The sequence below is a fragment of the Chelonoidis abingdonii genome, chromosome 1, assembly GCF_003597395.2.
Source record: "Chelonoidis abingdonii isolate Lonesome George chromosome 1, CheloAbing_2.0, whole genome shotgun sequence".
Classification (NCBI taxonomy): domain Eukaryota; kingdom Metazoa; phylum Chordata; order Testudines; family Testudinidae; genus Chelonoidis; species Chelonoidis abingdonii.
This window is the reverse complement of record NC_133769.1, coordinates 109,537,250-109,560,576: the sequence shown is the minus strand read 5'-3', so window position 1 is coordinate 109,560,576 and position 23,327 is coordinate 109,537,250. Positions and strand designations below refer to the sequence as shown.

Here is a 23,327-nt window from a genome sequence, read left to right as displayed (position 1 = left end):
ACTAAAGTGCATATTAAGCATTGCCACAAGGATTAACATAGCTGTATTTTAATGCGTCAGGCACAGAAATTCAACTAGAGAGCAGAGCTGGAACAATTTGTTCTGCTCATTGCTAGGTGTCTGTTTGAAGTGGTATGCAATAGCTCTCTGTTTCTCCCCTAGGGTGACCAGATGTCTTTTTGGGTCTTTTCCTTATATAGGCTCCTATTACCCCTCCCCCATCTGATTTTTCACACTTGCTGTCTGATCACCCTATTCTTCTCCTCTCACCGTCTTCCCACAATAACCAGTAGAACAAATCTCAGTTGATTTTACATTCCTGAAATCTGTGGTGTTTGTCCATTATGTTTCCAGATATTCCTGGCTGGCATTGGTGTCTCAGACCATGTGGCTAAATATGTAGAGTTCAAGAGTTACTTCAAAACCTTAACTTGGTCTATATATTTGGTTTCACGTCCTGTTTCTTTTATTTTTACTATGAAATTTCACAGCCAACTAAAAGAAGCTACTGGTTGCTGTACATCAAACTGCACTGAGACTCCAGCAAGGGATGACCATCTGGGACAGATTGTAAACGTCTCTGCTTTGTTCAAAATCAACCAACCAGATAAGTGCACTTTTTAAGTTTTAGCCATAATATTTGTGCTCAAAATAACTCCTTAGTTTAGATTGATTCTATAAATCTTTAACCAATCCTACGTTGAATATCGGACCCACAGGCTGTGTAGTTCTACTTTCAGAGATATGACACGTACCAGACTGTAGCTGTTTCACACAAATTCGTTAGATACCGAGTAAGATCGTCCACTTGTAACATCAGTTGTATGTTGCAATTCACAGCTCAGGAGCCTTGGTGGTTGTTACTGTCCACCCCTCAACCCATAGACTCATCAGTTCCAGCAACCTGGCTGAGCCTTAGAAGACCCATGAAGTTACTCCCTGCCGTGATAAGCGATAGCAGATAATCTGGCACATCAGAGACCCAAAGAGCTTATTTTGACTTTTTAAAGCAGAGGTAGGCAACCTGCAGCCCACGGACTGCACATGATCCATCAGGGTAATCTGCTGGCAGGCTGCCAGACCGTTTGTTTACATTTGCATGGCCACCCGCAGCTTCCAGTGGCTGCGGTTCACTGTTCCCGGCCAATGGGAGCTGTGGGAAGCAGTGTGGACAGCAGAGACTTGCTAGCTGCTGCTTTCCACAGCTCCCATTGGCCAGGAACGGTGAACCACAGCCCCTGGGAGCTGTGGGTGGCTGTGCAAATATAACAAACTGTCCTGCAGACTGCCAGCCGATGACCCTAATGGGCCACAGGTGGCCCACCACTGTTTAAAAAGCAGCCAGTTTTGGCTCAAGACCAGATGCCCTGGACATGTTTATACAAAATGTCTATTAAGCTAAACCCTTTGCTCTGCTGTTGCCAAAGAAAAAACATTTTTAAGGCAAAAAATTTCAAAAGTGACTAGTGATTTGGCTCTGCCTAAATTTATAGGTGCCCAACTTGAAGCATGTTAAAGGGGTCTGATTTTCAGAGTGTGGGTGCTCAGCCATTTATGAAAATTGGGTCCCTTGAGGGCAATTCAGGTTGGATACCAAACTATAGTGGCACCCCAAATCACTCATCACTTTTGAAAATCTTGGCCTAAAGGACTGTTTATATACAGCCTACAGTGTGTTATGCTCTACTGCAGCAGGAGGCGCAAAAGTTAATTAGCAAACCTGATACCCAGAGGTGTTCTGACATAAGAGATTGCATGATTGCATAGCATGTTTTATGCACCTGGGGTTTCTTTGACCAGTGATATCCAATGGGTGAGGAGAGTAGATCCAGCAGATTTTGATGGGTTATTGGTAAAATGGCTTTAACAGTCAATCCCCAAAGAAGCCCCACAAATTCCTGATTTTCTTTTCCCCTATCACAGGTAAGCTCTGTTGACTGTGGGATTGGGAAGGACCCATAAGGAAACCTTAACTTCTGAATGCCCACCCTTGCCCTGAAATTGTAGAGGCCATGGGAAAAGCCAAGAAAGAAGAGGAGGCTGTTTTTCTAAGGAAAAAGATCACTTTGCTGAGGGCTTTTTCACTCCTCATTGGCAGCATGGTGGGCAGTGGCATCTTTATCTCTCCAAAAGGGGTGTTGAAACACTCCGGCAACGTGGGTGTCTCCTTAATCGTTTGGTTTGCCTGTGGGATTCTCTCTCTATTTGGTGGGTGGTGAGTTTTTTTCCCTTCTTGTTAAATTTTTGGTAGATGGGGAAACTAGCAAATGATATATATCTACAACAAAGGCCTAACTTTACTTCTCCAAGAAAAATAAGCTGGGAACACAATGGACCAAAACTCCTATCTCCTAATGCCATAGAATTGAAGCCATAATAAGCTCCCATGTCCAGAGGGTTCCAAGGATCATTTGTTTAACTGGTTTATCTGAGAGACTTGGGGGAAAACCCAAGACTTAAGATCTATGAATGTGGTGCCACATGTGGGCACAGACATGGGAGTAGTTTTCTTATCTGTGGAATTTCTAGATGCATGGGGGCTGGGGGAGGTTAGGCCTCTAGCTAGGGGCACTAGATGGAGAACCGCAGAATTCTGGGGACCTAGGAGATATGTGTTTATTTCAGAATGTGACTTTAATTTTTTTTTCCTCCTTAACAGTTAGTTTTCCTGCTTTGTGTGTGCAAAAAACTGCTTTGTTATAGTTCTGTGGTTGAGAGTTTTAAAAAGCCACAAGAATCAAGAAATTCAATCATAAATCTCACAACAATTGTCACTCTTCCTTCTAGTGTTTCTTGTATGTAATATTTTGTATTACAGGAGATGTCGTCACACTATACCTTACTATATATGTATAATGTGGCTTAGTTGAAGTTGCTGTGCAAACATTAACTTTAAAATGTCATTCTTTTGCATATGTAAAATCTCAAACCATAACATCACAAATGTAGGTTTCTTTTTAACTGAGCAGGATAATAAATGATAAAGTGTTTATTGGTCAGCTAGCCAAACCATCTGTACTTTGAAGGATTATTCTCTCCACTAAACACATAGTGTATCTTGTGTATTCTTGAAAACCTGTCTTGGTGGCACCCAAATGGCTTCCCTTGTCAAGTTATTAAATTTTCTAACTGACTTCATTCTTCAACTATTTTCCCCTAATGTCCAGCTTGAAGACTTCCTTTTGTTAATGTCACATTATTAATCTTTGATATAGTGCCTTAAATAATGCTTACAACCTTTTTATGTTTTCCCTTGAAATGCAAGATTGATACATGGTTATGGCCTCAATTCAGCAAAACTCTTAAGCATATGCTTGAAATCAGTGGGACCACACGTGCTTCAAATTAAACATGTGTTTGAGTGCTTTGGTGAATCAGGGCCTATATTCCTTCCATTGCATGTAGGTAGGTTCTGAGGGGTTTATAGCTGGGACAGAAATGGCCAGTTTTAAAATCTATCTTTACATAGATACAGGAGGGGAAATAGAGAGTATTTGAACCACTTGATTAGAAATTCTCAATATTCTTCTGTACCAAGTTTTTCTTCTTCTTAAGTAGCTGCTTCATGGATCTGATCAGAAGGATGCTTCCATGTCCTTGGTTCACCTATATTTGAGGGAGGAGGTGGTGTGTGTTTGAGACTTAGAGCTAGGTAAATGGGGGAAATGAAGCGTTTTAACGTAAATTTCTAAGGCAAAGACAAACTTCCTTATATGGACTTTTCCACATAATGTCAGTGGAGAAGTTATGCCATTAAACTGACAAGCAGGTCTTACCAGATGAAAATAGATCTCCCCTGGAAACAGCATTATTGCAAATAAATGGATTTGCGCTAAGAATATAACAAGAACATAAGAACAGCTGTACTGGGTCAGACCAAAGGTCCATCCAGCCCAGTATCCTGTCTATGGACAGTGACCAATGCCAGGTGCCCCAGAGGGAGTGAACCTAAGAGGTAATGATCAAGTGATCTCTCTCCTGCCATCCATCACCACCCTCTGACAAATAGAGGCTAAGGACACCATTTCTAATCCATCTTGGCTAATAGCCATTAATGGACTTAACCTCCATGAATTTATGCAGTTCTCTTTTTAAACCCTATTATACTCCTAGCCTTCACAGCCTCCTCAGGTAAGGAGTTCCACAAGTTGACTGTGCACTGTGTGAAGAAGAACTTTCTTTTATTTGTTTTAAACCTGCTGCCCGTTAATTTCATTTGGTGGCCCCTAGTTCTTATATTATGGGAACAAGTAAATAACTTTTCCTTACTCACTTTCTTCACATCACTTATGATTTTATAAACCTCTATCATATATTCCTTAGTTTTCTCTGTTTCAAGTTGAAAAGTTCTAGCCTTTTTAATCTCTCCTCATATGGGACCTGTTCCAAACCCCTAATGATTTCAGTTACCCTACTCTGAACTTTTTCTAATGCCTGCCAGTATATCTTTTTTGAGGTGAGGAGACCACATCTGTACGCAGTATTTAAGATGTAGGTGTACCTTGGATTTATATAAGGGCAATAAGATATTATCTGTCTTATTCTCTATCCCCTTTTTAATTATTCCCAACATCCTGTTTGCTTTTTTGACCCATTTATTCCTACCCTTTGTTCCCTGTCTTTTAACCAGTTCTCAATCCATGAAAGGATCTTCCCTCTTATCCCATGACAACTTAATTTACGTAGAGCCTTTGGTGAGGGACCTTGTCAAAGGCTTTCTGGAAATCTAAGTACACTATGTCCACTGGATCCCCCTTGTCCACATGTTTGTTGACCCCTTCAAAGAACTCTAATAGATTAGTAAGACACATTTCCCTTTACAGAAACCATGTTGACTTTTGCCCACAATTTATGTTCTTCTATGTGTCTGACAATTTTATTCTTTACTATTGTTTCAACTAATTTGCCCGGTACTGACGTTAGACTTACCGGTCTGTAATTGCCGGGATCACCTCTAGAGCCCTTTTTAAATATTGGCGTTACATTAGCTATCTTCCAGTCATTGGGTACAGAAGCTGATTTAAAGGACAGGTTACAAACCATAGTTAATAGTTCCGCAATTTCACATTTGAGTTCTTTCAGAACTCTTGGGTGAATGCCATCTGGTCCCGGTGACTTGTTACTGTTAAGTTTATCAATTAATTCCAAAACCTCCTCTAGTGACACTTCAATCTGTGACAGTTCCTCAGATTTGTCACCTACAAAAGCCGGCTCAGGTTTGGGAATCTCCCTAACATCCTCAGCCATGAAGACTGAAGCAAAGAATCATTTAGTTTCTCCGCAATGACTTTATCGTCTTTAAGCGCTCCTTTTGTATCTCGATCATCCAGGGGCCCCACTGGTTGTTTAGCAGGCTTCCTGCTTCTGATGTACTTAAAAAACATTTTGTTATTACCTTTTGAGTTTTGGCTAGCTGTTCTTCAAACTCCTCTTTGGCTTTTCTTATTACATTTTTACACTTAATTTGGCAGTGTTTATGCTCCTTTCTATTTTTACCTCACTAGGATTTGACTTCCACTTTTTAAAAGATGCCTTTTTATCTCTCACTGCTTCTTTTACATGGTTGTTAAGCCACGGTGGCTCTTTTTTAGTTCTTTTACTGTGTTTTTTAATTTGGGGTATACATTTAAGTTGGGCCTCTATTTATGGTGTCTTTGAAAAGTGTCCATGCAGCTTGCAGGGATTTCACTCTAGTCACTGTACCTTTTAATTTCTGTTTAACTAACCCCTCATTTTTGCATAGTTCCCCTTTTCTGAAATTAAATGCCACAGTGTTGGGCTGTTGAGGTGTTCTTCCCACCACAGGGAATGTTAAATGTTGTATTATATGGTCATGGTCACTATTTCCAAGCGGTCCTGTTATAGTTACCTCTTGGACCAGATCCTGCCTCCACTCAGGACTAAATCTAGAATTGCCTCTCCCTTGTGGGTTCCCGTACCAGCTGCTCCAAGAAGCAGTCATTTAAAGTATCGAGAAATTTTGTCTCTGCATTTCGTCCTGAGGTGACATGTTCCCAGTCAATATGGGGATAATTGAAATCCCCCACTATTATTGAGTTCTTAATTTTGATAGCCTCTCTAATCTCCCTTAGCATTTCATCATCACTATCACTGTCCTGGTCAGGTGGTCGATAATAGATCCCTACTGTTATATTCTTATTAGAGCATGAATTACTATCCATAGAGATTCTATGGAACATGTGGATTCACTTAAGATTTTTACTTCATTTGATTCTACATTTTCTTTCACATATAGTGCCACTCCCCCCTGCCCCACGACCTGTTCTGTCCTTCCGATATATTTTGTACCCCGGAATGATTGTGTCCCATTGATTGTCCTCACTCCACCAGGTTTTCTGTGATGTCTATTATATCAATATCCTCCTTTATCACAAGGCACTCTAGTTCACCCATCTTATTATTTAGATTTCTAGCATTTGTGTACAAGCACTTTAAAAACTTGTCCCTGTTTATTTGTCTGCCCTTTTCTGATGTGTCAGATTCTTTTTTATATGACTGTTTCTTGTCTGAGCTGGCCCCTACTTTATCCTCTTCCATCCTCTCCTCCTGACTAAAACCTAGAGAATCTCTATCAATAGACTCTCCTCTAAGAGAAGTCTATGTCCGATCCACGTGCTCCTCTGCAGCAAACAGCTTTCCCCCATTTCTTAGTGTAAAAACTGCTCTGCAACCTTTTCAGTGTTAAGTGCCAGCAGTATGGACCCACTTTGATTTAGGTGGAGCCCATTCCTCCTGTGTAGGCTCCCCAATCCCCAAAATTTCCCCAGTTCCTAATAAAGCTTAACCCCTCCTCTCTACACCATCATCTCATCCACGCATTGAGACTCTGAAGCTCTGCCTGCCTACTTGACCCTGCGTGTGGAGCTCGAAGCATTTCTGAGAATGCCACCATAGAGGTCCTGGATCTCAGCATCTTCCCTAACAGCCTAAATTTGGCACCCAGGACATCTCTCCTACCCTTCATTTTCTAAAAGCTTTCTCCTAAAAGCCTTTATTTCCTCTAATATGGATAGTTCTCTGAGAACCTCCACTCAGTGCGCACCAGCAGTCAAAAGGTTAACAGTGTGTTAGGAACTGTTAGCAAAAGAATAGAAAATAAGACGGAAAATATCATAATGCCACTATATAAATCAATAGCACAGATCTGGTCACCCCATCTCAATAAACGATATAATAGATGTGAAAAGGTTCAGCGATGGGCAACAAAGATGATCAAGGGTTTGGGATAGCTTCTGTATGAGGAGAGGCTAAAAAGATTAGAGCTGTTCAGCTTAGAAAAGAGGCAATGAAGGGAAGATATGATAGAGGTTTATAAAATCATAACTGATGGGAGAAAGTGAATACAGAAGTGTTATTTACCCTTTCATACAATACTAAACCTAGGGGTCACCCAGTTAAGTTAATGGGCAGCGGGTTTAATACAAACAAAGCTCTACCATTTTTGCTGCCCCAAGCAAAAAACATAAAAAAAATAAAAAGGAAAACAAAAAACCTGCTCAAACTGGGCTGCCCCAAGAATGGACGGAATGCTGCCCCTTAGCATGTGCTGCCCCAGGCACATGCTTACTCCACTGGTGCCTGGAGCCGTCCCTGACAACTAACCTGTGGAACTCATTGCCATAGGATGTTGTGAGTGCTAAATGTATAACTGGGTTAAAAAGAGAACTAGATAAGTTCGTGGAGGATAGGTCCATCAATGCTTATTTGCCAAAAGATAAGGGATGCAACCCCATGCTTGGGCGACCCTAAACCTCTGACTATCAGAAGCTGGAACTGGAAGACAAAAGTGGATCATTCCAAAATTGTCTGTTTTGTACTCTCCCCTTGAAGCTCTGGTATGGGTAATTGTCAGAGATAGGATACTGGGTAAGATGGACCATGGTCTCACCCAGTATGGCAGCTCTTAGAGTCTATGTTCTTAGCTCATTTTAAAAAGATTCCTTTAATTCTCAATAAATTCTATGCGTAGTGGTAATTGCATGGGACAATTTACTAAATGCATTTTTACTTCATCTGTTCCAGGTGCCTTGTGCTATGCAGAACTTGGAACAAGAATCACAAAGTCTGGAGGACATTATATCTATGTACTGGAGACACTGGGGCCTTTGCCAAGTTTCTTGTATCTGTGGGCCGAGTACTTTGCTATCAGGTAAGATTTTTTTATGCTACCTGAAATGAGGCATTAGGGAGAGCTGGGAAAGCCATGCAAATGGATAACCAATTCATATTATTTTAAAAAATGCATAAAGTGAGAAACCATACACATTACCTCGAAAGTCTTCTAAAATAAAAAGGAGGCAGAAGAGGTAAATAGCCACATATGCACATTAGACCAGCGTGTCCAAAAAACTCTCTTCTCCAGGATATTTGGTACCCTCATTATAGCACTGTGATAACAATGTTATAATTGAAGTTAGAGGCTAGTTTTATTTTAAGCCTTCTATTTTCAGTCACTTTGAGCTTTCTCTTGTTTCTCTTGTGCTGAAAATTCTCTGGATTGGTCCAGTCCTCGGAATAAATAATAATTCTGGAAAGTGTAAAACAAATCATTTTCACCCATATTTTATTTATGACTAGGAAAAAATCCCACATGGATGGTAAGGTAAACATGACACATGAGAGAGCAAAAACTGAACTTTAATACTGTCTCCTGTGACGTTGCACTCCATATGATGTTATGAAAATATGCTAATGAGTGTGAATATAATGTAACTGGAATATGCTTCATGCAAAAGGTCTCTTGTACGGTATTATTACAAAGCTTATAACCTACTGAGTGTGTTCATCCTATTTGTATGAATGTATCATTCTTGCATCTGAAACTAGGAATACAAAATATAACTCTTAGGTCCTACTGTAGTTATGCAAAGTGTGGGTTTAGAATCTTGATGGCTCCCATCAGCTAGGACAATTGACTGTAGATGGCTCTGTTTACTTGTATGCCTTCCTGTGAGTTATCCTGGGAAGAATGGAGGCTGGAGTCCCACAGGACTTGTGGCCATGTCACCTGGTGCTGGAATTCATCTTAAACCTGGGTCTTTCCCATTTAGGAGGGGTGGGGACCCAAAGAGACAAAAGATTCCTGCCTTGTGCCAAAGCTATATAAGGGGGTGGAAAGGGGGCTGCAGTCATGAGAAATCCCCTAGCTACCACCAGAGCTGGAACAAGGACTGTACCAGGGGAAAGGATTGTACACAGACTAGAAAGAAGTCTAGTCTGTGAAAGAAGCTTATTCAAACATCTCCGAGGGTAAGATTTCATCTGTAATCAGTTTCTTAATGTATTAGGCTTTGACTTGTGTGTTTTTGTTTTATTTTGCTTGGTATTTACTTTTTTTCTGTCTGTTATTACTTGGAACCACTTAAATCCTATTCTTTGTATTTAATAAAATCACTTTTTGCTTATTAATTAACCCAGAGCAAGTATTAATACCTGGGGGAGCAATCAGCTGTGCATATCTCTCTGTCGGCGTTACAGAGGGCAGGGGTGGAGTCAGGGTGGAGCCAGAGGCAGACGGGGGTTGAGCTAGGGTGACTAGACAGCAAGTATGAAAAATTGGAATGGGGGTGGAGAGTAATAGGAGCCTATATAAGAAAAAGACCCTAAAATCAGGACTGTCCCTATCAAGTTGCGACATCTGGTCACCCTAGGTTGATTACCCACCGGCGCCAGTAGAAGTGGGTGCCTATGAGTGGAAGGGGGGTGTCTAGCACCTCCAGGTAGAGAGGAAGTCAGCGCCTATGGTGCACTCATATTTAGCTTGTGATACAGAAGGGGTCAGCAACCTTTCAGAAGTGGTGTGCCAAGTCTTCATTTATTCACTCTAATTTAAGGTTTCACATGCCAGTAATACATTTTTACATTTTTAGACGGTCTCTCTCTATAATATATAACTAAGCTGTCGTTGTATGTAAAGTAAATAAGGTTTTTAAAATGTTTAAGAAGTGTCATTTAAAATTAAATTAAAATGCAGATCTTATCAGTTTAGTGTGATTGTTGCCCTTGCTTTTCCTTGCTGATGAGTTTTCCTATGTCTGGCACGTATTTGGATACTTTGAGCTACACATAGGCTTCTGAATGATCAGTTAACCAGCTCTGAGAGGGACAGAGGACAGATTTCATGTGTGAAAATACCTGTTCACACGGGTACATGGATCCAAATGCTGAAAGTATTGCAAACGCAATTTTCTTCAAACAGTTAAATTTCATGTCCAGCAGGTCAGAATAGAGGCCTCATGATCTCTCGCAGTAGCTTTAAGTGCACTCTGCAGATCTCCAAACTGTGATGCCCACAGTTCTGAGCTTTTTAACTGAATGAGCTGCATTTCAAAATCTTCAACACCCATCCACTGAAATACAGACAAATCTAAGTCGCTTTCATTGAACTTTTCAGATTTAATTAGAAAAGAAAGCACTGGGCCAAATCACTGGAAATCTTGAAATATGTAAGAAAATTCTGATTCCAGTTCTTGCATGTACATTCCAATCTCATCGACACTGACAGTGCAACGTGTCGATAGCTCTTTTATGTGTCGGAAGTAGCAGAAAGTTGAAGTTTGAATATCCCGAGAAAAAACTGTGAGCTTTACAACAAATGCCTTCCAGGCTTCATAAAGATCCAGAACCATTTGCTTTGCACCCTGGAGAAGGAGGTTGAGTTAGTTTAAGTGAGTGGTTGTAGCAGGGTGGTTATCCTACCCCTGCCCTAAAGGGCTTAAACCAGCCCTGGGAGGGGGCTGTGGCTGGAGAAAGCAGCTCTAAAAGGCTGGGCTGATTGAGGGAAGTGGCTGCAGCTGGGGCCATGCCCCAAACAGACTCAGCTGGTCCTATAAAGGCAGAGAAGCCAGGGGTAGACAACAGTCTCCCTCTGCCTGTAGACGGAGAAGGGCCTGGCTGCAGGGAGCTAGAGACTGGGTACCTGTGTGAAGCAGGGCTGAGAAAAGGCAGAGGACCTGGGGAGCTCCAGCCTGGAAAGCCCCAGGCTGCGGCCTAGCACAAGGCCAACAGGTACTGGGGGTTGCAGAGGGCAGCCCAGGGGAGGCAGCAGGTCCAACCCAACCTTGCCAGTGATGAGTAGGCTGATACTGCAGTCTGCCCCAAGGCATGGGGGCTAGACGATGACTGGCAGTAGCCTGATACTGAGGTGAGATGGGGATAGTGGGTGGGGGTTCCCCAGGGAGGGGAGGCTGTGAGAGAAAGAGGTTACTACCAGGGGGCAGCACCCCAGCTAACAGGGCACCGGGTCCTGGGAGGAACACGGGGGGCCTAGATGCAACAGATCACCGGCCTGCAGAGGGCGCTCTGGGGGCTGGAAATTGAACCAATTCCCTGAGAGACCGGTAGGAGGTGCCGCAAGAGTGAGTTTGCTCCTCTACAGTGGTGGTGTCTGTTAGAAGCATGAGCTTACACAGCCATTTGTCATCATCCAGTTCGGGGTAGTTTTGTCCTTTTTCCAACACAAAGGCCTGGATTGCATCAAAACAGTTTACAAAGCGCACAAAACCTTGCCACGACTTAAACACCAAATGTTGCTGTGAAGTGGAATGTCATTATAAGAACTGTCCATCTCTTCTAGCAGTGCTTGAAACTGTGAGTCAAAGCAGATTGAGCAACAAGGACATTCACAATTTGCACCACTGTATTCATCACATTTGTAAGTTCTGAATTAGAAATTTTAGCACACAGGTTTTCTTGATAGATGATACAGTGAAATTTGACTGTTGGGTGGCCAATTTGATCTGGGGGCAGCTGGAGAGCCCTAGGCTGAGGCCAGCAGCAGAGCTCCGAGCTGGAGGTAGAACCCCAGGCCAGCAGCAGAGCCCCCAGGACCAGTGGTCGGGACCCGGGGCTGGCAGCAGGCTGAGTGGGACTTGTGGACGGGACCATGGGTGGCTGGCATCCGGGACTCCAGGATGACAACAGAAGCCCCAGGACTGGTGGCTGGGACCTGGGCACACTGAATGCCACTCAAAATCATGTTGCATGCTGCCTTTGGCATGCATGCCATAGGTTGCTGACCCCTGTGATACACTCTGACTCCCAGATCCCTTTCTGCAGTACTCCTTCCTAGGCAGTCATTTCCCATTTTGTATGTGTGCAACTAATTGTTCCTTCCTAAGTGGAGTACTTTGCATTTGTCTTTATTGAATTTCATCCTATTTTACTTCAGACCCTTTTCGCAGTTTGTCCAGTATCATTTTGAATTTTAAATTCCAGTCCTTCCAAAGCTCTTGTCAACCCCTCCCAGTTGGTATGTCTGCAAACTTTATGTTACTACTCTCTATGCCAGGGGTAGGCAACTCTGTTGGGCCCAGGGCCCGCATCTGGATATTGGCAATTGTATGCGGGCATGAATGGCTCCATGAATTGGGGCTGGGGGTGTGGGAGGTGCTGATCGGTGGGTGAGAGGCTCTGGGGGCAGGGGATGAGGGGGTGGGGGTGCAGGAGGGTGCTCTGCGCTGGCACTGAGACGTTTGGAAGGCAGGAGGGGGATCAGGGCTGGGGTAGGGGGTTGGGGCAGAGGAGGATGTTAGGGGGGCAGGCTCTGGACAGCGCTTACCTCAAGCAGCTTCCAGAAACAGTGGCATGTTCCCCCTTCAGCTCCTGTGTGGAGGTGCAGCCAGGCAGCTCTGAACGCTGCCCTGTCCTTAGGAGCTGCCCCTGCAGCTCCCATTGGCTGCAGTTCCTGGCCAATGGGAGCTGCGGGGGCAGCGTCTGGGGCAGGGGCAGCATGTGGAACCCCATGGCCGCCCCTACACGCAAGGCCAGCTCCAGGCACCAGCCGACCAAGCATGTGCTTGGAGCGATACCTTGGAGCGGGGCGGCATTCGGGTTTTTTTGTTTGTTTGTTTTGGCTGGGCGGTGCTCAGAGCAGGGAGTGTTTCGGCGGTGCTTGAGGTGGGATGGGGGCTTCGGGTGGCATGGCTCTTAGCGGGGCAGGGGGTTCGGGCAGCGCGGCGCTCGGCGGGGCGGGGGCTTCAGGCGGCACGGTGCTCCGGAGGGCAGGGGCTTCAGGTGGCATGGTGCTCGGGAGGTGGTGGTTTCCGCAGTGCTATACGGTGCTGGGGAGGCGGGTTCGGCGGCACGGCGCTCAAGGGTGTGTATGTGTGTGTTATGGCAGGGCGGCAATCTTTTTTTTTTTTGCTTGGGGCAGTAAAAAAGTTAGATCCGGCCCTGTCTACACGTAGGAACCGGTGGGGGGACATGATACTGCTTCTGGGAGCCATGCAGAGAGGGGCAAGACCTTGACCCCGCTCCCCAGCTGGAGCGCCGGAGCGGGACAAGCCCCAGACCCCGCTTCCTGGCGGGAACTCGAGGACTGGATTAAAATGTCTGGAGGGCCAGATGCGGCTCCCAGGCCGTAGTTTACCCAACCCTGCACTATACCTTTATCTAAATCATTGATGAAGATATTGAACAGAATTGTACCCAGAACTGATCCCACCCCAATCGATATGCCCTTCCAGCTTGATTTAAGTCTAAATTTCCTGATTTTATTGTCCAGTTTAAATTTTCAAATGTTAATATTCTTTTAATGTACCCGTTTGCAAATAAAAATAGCTTAACACCAGAAAGTCAGTTTCTAACTCCATGAATCCGTCCCTCCTGATAGGCCAGCCAACAGTGCAGTGATTTCTCTGGCATTTGGAAACTACATATTGGAACCATTTTTTGCCCCCTGTGCAGCCCCAGTTCCTGCTGTGAAGCTCGTTGCTCTCCTGGGGTACTGTAAGTATAAAGCAGATATAGGTCTAAGCCACAAAATTTTAATTCAGATTTTGAACTCCTTCTCCCCAAATTCACAGGTGTTTACATCCAGGGTTTGGGCTTGTCCCATTACAGATAAAACGGTGAAACTTGGATTGCATAGTAAATGCTGAGCCACCCAAAGTTCAGGGTCTGGAGTTCTGGGTTGGGCCCATCTCTGGAAAAAAGCGGGGAGGAAATGAAGTGACACAGCTGATGTAAATGGGTCCGTGGATTGCGAAGCTGGGTGGAGAGTAGAAATCATCACTGGCCATGCATTGCTATCAGATTGGCTGGGAAATGAAACCAGAGTTGTAGCCAGCAAGTTTCAAGGTCTGTTTTTACTTATGGTCTAGTAGTGGCTAGATGCTGTGTCAGGCTGATGATATTTTGGAAGAAAGGAATTGGAGATGTCTGGGTTATGCACAGTGATGCTGGGAGCAGAGATTCTGTATATGGTGCAAGCTCCATCAAAACGTAGCAGCATATGGCTCAGACTCGGGAATGCCAACTAGTGAAGTTGACAGGTGAAAGCTTCCATGCTCTTCCAGTCCCAGTAGATTCAAATTCAAGAACCGCTCTGAGGCAGAGAAACAAAAATGAAATTGCACTCATGGATTATTTCATCAGCCAGGCACAGATTACACAACAAGAAATGTGAGGGAAGTGAACTAGATTGTGCTCCACTCTCAAGGTTGTAACCTCATTTTCCCCTTGAAATGTCATGCTCTGGGTCATTTATATGGTCTTAAAATATCTGTCACTCTGAACATTCTAGTCTCTAAGAATTCTTCCCAGCACCAAGGGCAGGGAGTGTTGCTGTCTCTATTCAGTGTACTCAGGGCAATAGGCTGAGACAATGGGGAAAGCACGAGAGTAAAATTTGTCTAATTTATTCTGAGCCCCAGCTATATATGATGTTCTTTGCCTTCTCCTCCAGACATAGTCCTCATCCTGAACTCTTGGAGTGTCAGCTGGAGTGCCAGGCTTCAGAATGTCCTATCTGTCATCAAACTCCTGGCTCTCACACTCATCATTGTGCCAGGGATGATGCTTCTGGCCCAAGGTGGGTCTGCTCAGCTGTGATCTGTGGGACGGCATTCATTAAGGGCTTGTCCACATGGGAGGGTTTTACCTTTTCACTGGTATAATTCTACTGGCTTAGGCCTGCTCTACACTATGAGTTTATCTCGAATTTAGCAGCGTTAAACTGAATTAACCCTGCACCTGTCCAGACAATGAAGCCTTTTATTTCTATATAAAGGGCTCTTAATATTGATATCTGTAATACTCCACGATGAGGGGAGTAGCGCTCAAATCGGTATTGCCATTTCGAATTAGGGTTAGTGTGGCCGCAATTCGACAGTATTAGCCTCCAGGAGCTATCCCACAGTGCACCATTGTGTCCGCTCTGGACAGCAATCTGAACTCGGATGCACTGGCCAGGTAGACAGGAAAAGCCCTGCAAACTTTTGAATTTCATTTCCTATTTGCCCAGCGTGGAGAGCTGATCAGCACAGGTGACCATGAAGTCCCAGAATCAAAAAAGAGCTCCAGAATGGACCGTACGAGAGATACTGAATCTGATCGCTGTATGGGGAGATGAATCTGTTCTATCGGAACTCCCTTCCAATAGGTGAAATGCCAAAACATTTGAAAAAATCTCCAAGGCTATGATGGACAGAGTCCACAACAGGGACTCAACACAGTGCTGCATGAAACTTAAGGAGCTGAGACAAGGGTCTCAGAAAGCCAAAGAATCAAATGGACGCTCACGAAGGGAGGGGCGACTGACTGTAGCTATCCCACAGTTCCCGCACTCTCCGAAAACCATTTGAATTCTTGGCTGAGCTTTCAAAGCCTGAATGGTCAAAAACATTGTCATGGGTGGTTCAGGGTATATATCGTCATCCCCCACACCCCCTCCGTGAAAGCAAAGGGAAAAAAATCCTTTCTTGCCTTTTTTCAGTGTCACCGTATGTCTGCTGGATGCTGCTGGCAGACACGGTGCTGCAGCGCTACAGAGCAGCATCCCCTTCCCTTCCCTTCCCTTCCCTTGTGGACAGCAGATGGTGCAGTATGACTGATATCTGTCATTGTCATCCCGTGAGTGCTCCTGGCTGGCCTTGGTGAGGTCGGCTGGGGGCGCCTGGGCAAAAATGGGAATGACTCCCAGGTCATTCTCTTCTTGTTTGTCTAATGGAGATTCACTCCTGTCAGGAATATCATAACCGCTGGAGGCTGCTCTCCCCTCCCCACTTTGATCTCTGCTTGCAGAGGCAATAAAGTCAGTGTTGTTTCTTATTTATGCATTCTTTATTACTTCATCACACAAATGGGGGGGACACTGTCGTGGTAGCCCAGGAGAGGTGGGGCAGGAGGGAAGCAATGGGTGGGGTTGTCACAGGGGCACCCCTAGAATGGCAAGCAGCTCATCATTTCTGTGGGATGTCTAGGGCTCTGACCTGGAGCAGCCGTTTGCCTCTCTGGTTCTTTAGTAGGCTTGCCCCATATTCTAGGTAGGATTGACTCTATTTTTAGACAAAACATAAAGAGGGGAATGACCTGGGGAGTCATCCCCATTTTTGCCCATGCGCCCCCAGCCAACCTCACCGAGGCCAGCCAGGAGCACCCATGACAGAAGCAGATGGTACAGTATAACTGGTAACTGTCACTGTCAACTTGCAAAGCAGCAGATGGTACAGTATGACTGGTAACCGTCTTTGCTAACTTGCAAAAGGCAAGGGGATGCTGCTGTGTAGGGCTGCAGTACCGGCCTTGGCTACACTGGCGCTTTACTGCGCTGCAACTTTCTCGCTCAGGGGTGTGAAAAAACATCCCCGAGAGCAGCAAGTTACAGCGCTGTAAAGCACCAGTGTAAACACTGCTCCCAGCACTGCAAGCTAATCCCCATGGGGAGGTGGCATACGTGCAGTGCTGGGAGAGCTCTCTCCCAGCGCTGGCACCGCGACCACACTCGCACTTCAAAGCGCTGCTGCGGGAGCGCTCCCGTAGCAGCGCTGTGCAGCTGCAAGTGTAGCCATACCCACTGTGTCTGTTAGCAACATACAGTAGACATACAGTGACAGTGAAAACAGGCTGAATGGGCTCCATGGTTGCTGTGCCATGGCGTCTGCTCAGGCAATCCAGGGAAAAGGGCGTGAAATGATTGTCTGCCGTTGCTTTCACGGAGGGAGGATTGAGTTATCCATAAACACCTACGACAAATTTTTGGCCCCATCAGGCATTGGGATCTCAACCCAGAATTCCAATGGGCGGGGGAGACTGCAGGAACTATGGGATAGCTAGGGGATAGCTACCCACAGTGCAACGCTCTGGAAGTCGACGCTAGCCTCAGGACGTGGACGCACACTGCCGAATTAATGTGCTTAGTGTGGCCGCGTGCACTCGACTTTATACAATCTGTTTCCAAAAATCGGTTTCTGTAAAATAGGAATAATCCCATAGTGTAGACATACTCTTAGTTTAATAGATATAGTTACACTGGTATAGCTCCCAGCGTAGATGCTCATATTCTGAAATTTGTGTCATTTTTTTTGTTTTGTTTAGCTTAAACCCTTTCCAAAGCACATAAGCTAAACTGAAAAAGGGCACTCATACCAGAACAATAGTGGACACATTGGGAGTTACACTGGTTATATATAAAACTATATTGGTTTAAATTCACACCTTAGCCTATATTGGTATACCTTTCCTGTGTAGACCAGTCCTCCACAGTGTTCAAAGTTGGGATAATAAATCTTGTGTCCTTATTTTATATCTTCCACTGAGAGAATAAGGGGATTGGGGTGAACATTCATATTTCTGGTTGTCATCTGGAACCAGCTTCATGGGACATGCAAAAAGCCCATCAGGCTGGCTGTGCTTCTGACTCTGAACCAGAAAATCCTCAGCAATTTATTGCTCAGCATGCCCTGAAATGACACTCTGGATGCCTGGCACCACCCCCGTGGTAGAAGGAGTCATGCTAGTGATGTCTGAGAAGTGTGGTCAGAGACCTCAGAATTACAGGTTGTACTTAATGTAACTATAGAGGGATTGTAAATCATCACAAACAATAAATCAGGGGTGGCCAACCTGTGCCTGAGAAGGAGCCAGAATTTGCCAATGTATACTGCCAAAGAGCCACAGTATTACGTCAGCAGCCCCCACGTCAGCTCCCCCGCCCTGCCTGCCAGCTGCCCTGCCAATCAGCGCATCCCCTCTCTCCCTGTGCCTCATGCAGGAGGCTCGGGGGGGTGAGGAGAAGAGCAAGGGAACAGCAGGCTTGGGGAAGAGGGAGGGACGGGCAGGGCCTTGGGGGAAGGAGTGAAGTGGGAGCAGGGCCTGTGGCAGAGGCAGGGGTTGAAAAGTTACTATTGGAAAGTTGGCAACTGTAGCTCCAACCCCAGAGTCGGTGCCTATACAAGAAGCCGTATATTAACTTCCGAAGAGCCGCATGTGGCTCCGGAGCCACAGGTTGGCCACCCCTGCAATAAATCGTTTTATTATGTATTTATTAATCAGCAAACATGTTAGAGGATACATAACCTCCCCCAAACGTAGGCAGCTTTCTCCATTGTACCCGTCACCTTTCCATTGATCCCAGCAGAGAATTTTGTCCTATCTTCTCTCTTCCTTTCCTTTTTGCCTTTCTTTTTGTCCTTCTATTGTAGTTACCATTTCTTAAGTGTTTTAAAGAACACTGTCCCTTCTTTCTAGGCTCTTTAATATCTAGGTTGCTTAGTTTTCTTCAACCTCAGCTTTCTTTTGATTCCACGAGCTTAGTTTTCTCAATCACCTAATAAAATGGGATCCCCATCCAAACCACCTTTGTTTTTGTCCATCTCAACCATCACTTCAATTTTTCTTCCCTCTCCAGCAGTCAGTGGAGAGAGAGCAGGGCAGTGTAGGCAGGGAAGTGTGCTTTCATGAAGTTGCTCCAAAGGACCACTAACTCCACTCTTTGTGCTACCTCCTAGAGTTCTTTGTTTTGTGGTTCTCATCATGAGGCTGGGGTCGGTGCTTGTGCTGAGGAGTCGGGGTAGCACAGTTTGAGCAGCGTTAGCTGGCTACAAAACCTCGAAGTAGAGCACACATCCAGAGTTTGGGGGTCAGGGAGTTCATTTCAGGTCTAGAAAGAGGTTTTCTACAAGTACAGACCCTCTCAGGCCATGTTTGGCCTCCTCAGCTCTATGATCTGCTTTCTCCAGAGCCGACTGTGTGTGAGAGAGGGAACCAATCACTATCACTCCCCTTTCAAAAATCTCTTCTACAGTGGAGCTTGTATTGTGCACTAACAAGTCAATTGAGCTCTGTGAATTAAAGTAACAAAACAAATCTGAAATTCATTATAAATAATTGAAGATCCTGCAACCACAAACTCTTGGGGTTATATGAGAAACAGAGAGAAATTGAACCTCTTCTGCAAATGTTTTTTTGCAACACTAGAGGGGAAGTCTCTGTCTCCAGTGCTCTCTAACCCTGCATTTCTCTCCTTTTTTTTTTTAGGCCACACTGAAAATTTCCAGGATGCTTTCAGTAGTCAATCGCTGGCTTTGGACAAGCTGCCCTTGGCTTTTTATGCTGGGATGTTTGCGTATTCAGGCTGGTATGTGCAGTCAGGGTCCTTTAACGAATGGCAGCATCTACTCCTAAGTCTACGGTGCTTCTCCTGAGCCATCATTTAAACTCTGCCATAACCTGTCTTCTTTCGCTCTGCAGGTTTCAAACTAGCTTTGTGCGAGAAGAACTGGTCCGACCTGAACGGTAAGAATAGGAGAGGGGCCTTTAAGAACAGCCATTGGAGACAGCATTATTTCAAAATAAGCTGCCTTTTAAATGAAAAGAGAAATGAGTGCTAGTTCCTCTAAGTGCCTGGCATGCTAGTAGTGATCTGTGAGTTAAAAAAACCCAACAGCTTTGTTCATTAGTGCTTTGTCTTTCTCCTGCTTTTGTAGAAATAACCCACTGGCTGTGATAGTGTCTGTGGTCACTGTAATTCTGGGGTACATGCTCACCAACATTTCCTATTATACAGTCTTGACAGCAGAGGATGTGCTGGCTTCCCAGGCTGTGGCTGTGGTGAGTTGTAAGCCCCTTATTAGTTTTCTTCGGAGGGATCAATTTACATTAAGTGGGTGGGGATGGGGAGGCTTCTAGGATATGGACAATAATAATGGATTTTATAGCAGAAAGGCCTTCAGCTTTGTCACTTTTCAAGAGTATCAGCAAGCAATAACATATCTTAGCTTTGCCTGAGGAGATGGAATAAGAAATAGAGATCAAGATGGCAGTGGGGGAAGAGGAATAGGTAATACAGACTTGGGAGTAAGCGGAGTTCTGTTTTAAGCCTTTCAGTGGAAGGCCATCCAGCTCTTTCCATTAATTCTGATGCCATTCAGGGATTACCAGGTTGTTTCTGAACTGAAGCCTGTCTTTCCTCCAGAGTTTTGCACAAAAAGCTTTCCAAAGACTTGTCTCCGTGATTCCCATCCTGGTTGCCCTGTCCTGCTTTGGAACCATGAATGGGGGGATCTTTACATTTTCAAGGTCAGATTCTTTTAAATCTTGCTAACTGATTCATAGTATAAATAGGAGGAGAATACTGGCACCAAATCTGTTGACAACCCACAAGTAGATATCACTCATCAGCTAGTTGACACACAAGCAATCCTGGGAATTGCTGGTTCTCCAAGGCAGTGCCAGAACATCCTGGCCTCTAACATGAGAAATGAACTTGGAAATGGGGCCACTTCTTGGGGACTTATGGGAATTTCCCAGAGAATAAAGAGAGTTTGATTTTGTTTTTCAAAATCTCCCACAAACTACTGTTTCAGGAAGCTCTGCCAGGAACTGTGGGATAGATTAGCAGAAGATGGTGCAGCTACAAGGATGTAGTCAAGTACAAGTGTGGACTTGGGGCAAAACTGCACCCTAATGAGCATGGTTAGTGTGGACAGCCTGTATTGTTGGTACTTATGCTGGCTTTATGTCACCCATTCAACTACCAGTGATTCAGTTCTCTAGTGCAGATACAGGAGACTCGAACTCAGGTTCTTGTACTGTTCCATGTCTTCTCTCAGGACCCTATTTGTGGCTTCAAGGGAGGGTCAGTGGCCTCCTCTCTTCTCCATGATCCACATCCGAAGGCACACTCCCCTTCCAGCCGTCATGTTAATGGTGAGGAGATCTGATTTTACGAAGGGAATTTCTACTGTCCTGCAGTTCTGATTGGCTTCTTATTTTACGTGTCACTATGCAGAGTCTGGACAGGTGTGTGAGATTTTAAAGAGAATCAAGTTACTTTCAGGTCTCTAAAGAGTAAAAGGGAGAGAATACTGCAGAAAGGTTTCTGTGGATATTCATTCACACCTGCAAACGAGTTTACATTGATTGCATATTGCAAAGTATTATCAAAGTTGCTTAGTGACAGAGGTGGGATTTGAACTCAATACATCCTGGCTCCTTGTCCTGAGTTTAAAATCCACTTAACGTGTGGCTTAAACTAAGAGGGTTGTTGCTGCCTCCACCTTCCACAACAATTTCTCAGAATTATCCCACAAAAATATCTCTTCCAGGCTTTGTCTGCTTTCTTTGTCGATAATTGAGTCCTTCAAATGTTACAAACACTGACATTTCAGGGATGGAGTGAAATCACATGGAATGAATTTTTGTGCAAAATGTTTCACCAATTTTGCCTGGCCATGGTTAGGTACCTTCTAACACCAGCAGTGTCTTCTTTGACTGAAGCAGTGAAAACTCCTATATTTAAAAATGCAGCCTTTTACCTACCATGCATTCCCACCTGAAACCTCATATAAAGAGAATATAGTGGTCTCAGCTCGGCATTAAAATCGGTCCCTAACCAGAGCGTGCCAGCTTTATCTTACTGCAGCTGACTGTAAACGTGAGTTTCTGACCCAACCATGTTTAAATTGCTAAAGGCTGGGATAAGGATTTAATGAATGTGTTTCATTTTTACAACCCCCAGTTGCCACTGGTTACCGCCATGGTGTGCGTTGGAGACATCTACCACCTCCTGAATTTCTTCAGCTTTTCCCGATGGCTCTTCATAGGATTAGCCACACTGGGGCTCATCATCCATCGTCACCGTCACCCAGAGCTGCCCAGGCCATTCAAGGTAACACATAACCGGTTTCAAAGCCAGGCCCATCGTCGTTATAACTGGCTTCTCTCTGCATCATTCACTGAGAGCTAGAGCATGCAGCACATTGCCTCAGTTCCATTTAGACTTTGGAGAGGTAACTCGCTATATGGGACCTTTTATCTGCCTTCAGTAAAGCAGTGGTCTACCCAGGTGTGAACAGTCAGGTTTAATTAAGAAGGTAGTACGTCCAGTGGGTAGGGGGTCAGATGGGGAGTCAGGAGGCCTGATAAGACTAGACAGCCCCCACCCTGCTCTCTGATACGCACACAAGAAGGGTAGTGGGGTTTGCCGCAACAAAGCACAAGCCTCAGCTAAAGCTTCCTCTTGAGCTTAGTTTGTTCCAAGATCTTCTCCCCGCAAGACCCCTCTATCCCAGCCCCTAGTTTCCTCTCCCCAGAGAGGTCCTTCAACAGCTCTTCCATCCCACCTCCAAATATTGTGCTGTAAGTTTGCTCAAGTATAGCCACCACCAATACAGGCTTTAGAGGAGTCAGAAATGCACAGCAATCAACCAACAGCAGCTTATAGAAGGTGTAATTTTGATCTAGCCCATTCAACTCAGGTGCATCGTCCGTCTCTTTGGGGCAGGAGAGACATACTCTGGCAGATGAGAGCAACAAAGTTTGGGCTGGAAAGCTGCATCCTGAGCCCATAGTCCTGTATGTGGGAGCATTTCCTATTTACAGCTGTATTAGGGACCACCTTAGGAACAGGAAGGGAAGGTAGGTTTCAACTTGCCTAACATTTTCCCTGCTGCATCATGTTTGCAATGGGGAATCAAAGTGGATTCTGGATTATGCAGTTTTTCTGGCTCCCACAATGCTCCTTTTCTCTGCCCCATGCCATTCTTGTTGGGTCTACCCCCCACCCCAAGGCTGCGTGTCATGGATGGACAGTCTCCTGACCTCTAAGTGCATGGATAGGGTTTTATCTAGATCGGGATGGGCAAACTGGCCCACAGGGTGAATCTGGCCCGCCAGCCATTTTAATCCAGCCCTTGAACTCCTGCTGGGAAGCAGGGTCTGGGGCTTGCCCTGCTCTGGCGCTCCACCTGCAAGTGGGGTCAGGAGCCGCTCCATGTGGCTCCTGGAAGCAGTGACATGGTCCTCCTCCAGCTCCTACGTATAGGGGCAGCCAGGGAACTCTGCTCTGCACACTGCCCCTGCCCCAAGCTCTGGCCCCAAAGCTCACATTGGCCGGGAACTGCAGCCAATGGGAGCTGCAGAGGCAGTGCCTGCAGACGGGGCAGTGCGCAGGACTGCCTGGCCATGCCTCTGCATAGGAGCCGGAGAAGGGATATGTCACTACTTCCAGGAGCTGCTCGAGATAAGCGCCACCCAGAGCCTGCATCCTAGAGCCTCCCCTGCGCCCCAACCCCCTGCCCCAGCCC

At 45.3% G+C, this 23,327-nt stretch overlaps 1 protein-coding gene across 4 annotated transcripts in view; it reads left to right on the top strand.

The window, feature by feature from the left end:
- Positions 1-1,279: 1,279 nt before the first annotated feature.
- LOC116826433 (cystine/glutamate transporter-like) overlaps positions 1,280-23,327 on the top strand; it is a 29,915-nt gene continuing 7,867 nt past the window's right edge. For 2 of the 4 annotated variants that reach the window (XR_004374083.2, XM_032783154.2), the window contains exons 1-10: positions 1,280-2,208; positions 8,044-8,170; positions 13,634-13,749; positions 14,708-14,833; positions 19,279-19,378; positions 19,492-19,536; positions 19,728-19,851; positions 20,216-20,319; positions 20,853-20,949; positions 21,761-21,910. Coding sequence is in view for 3 of the 4 variants with exons in the window: in XM_032783154.2 (XP_032639045.1) it covers positions 2,013-2,208; positions 8,044-8,170; positions 13,634-13,749; positions 14,708-14,833; positions 19,279-19,378; positions 19,492-19,536; positions 19,728-19,851; positions 20,216-20,319; positions 20,853-20,949; positions 21,761-21,910 (1,185 nt within the window). In the remaining variant the exon portion in view is untranslated. Of the gene's footprint in view, positions 2,209-8,043; positions 8,171-9,131; positions 9,271-13,633; positions 13,750-14,707; positions 14,834-19,278; positions 19,379-19,491; positions 19,537-19,727; positions 19,852-20,215; positions 20,320-20,852; positions 20,950-21,760; positions 21,911-23,327 lie in introns of those variants that run through there. The other 2 variants (XM_032783156.2, XM_075068969.1) reach the window with 2 other exon arrangements.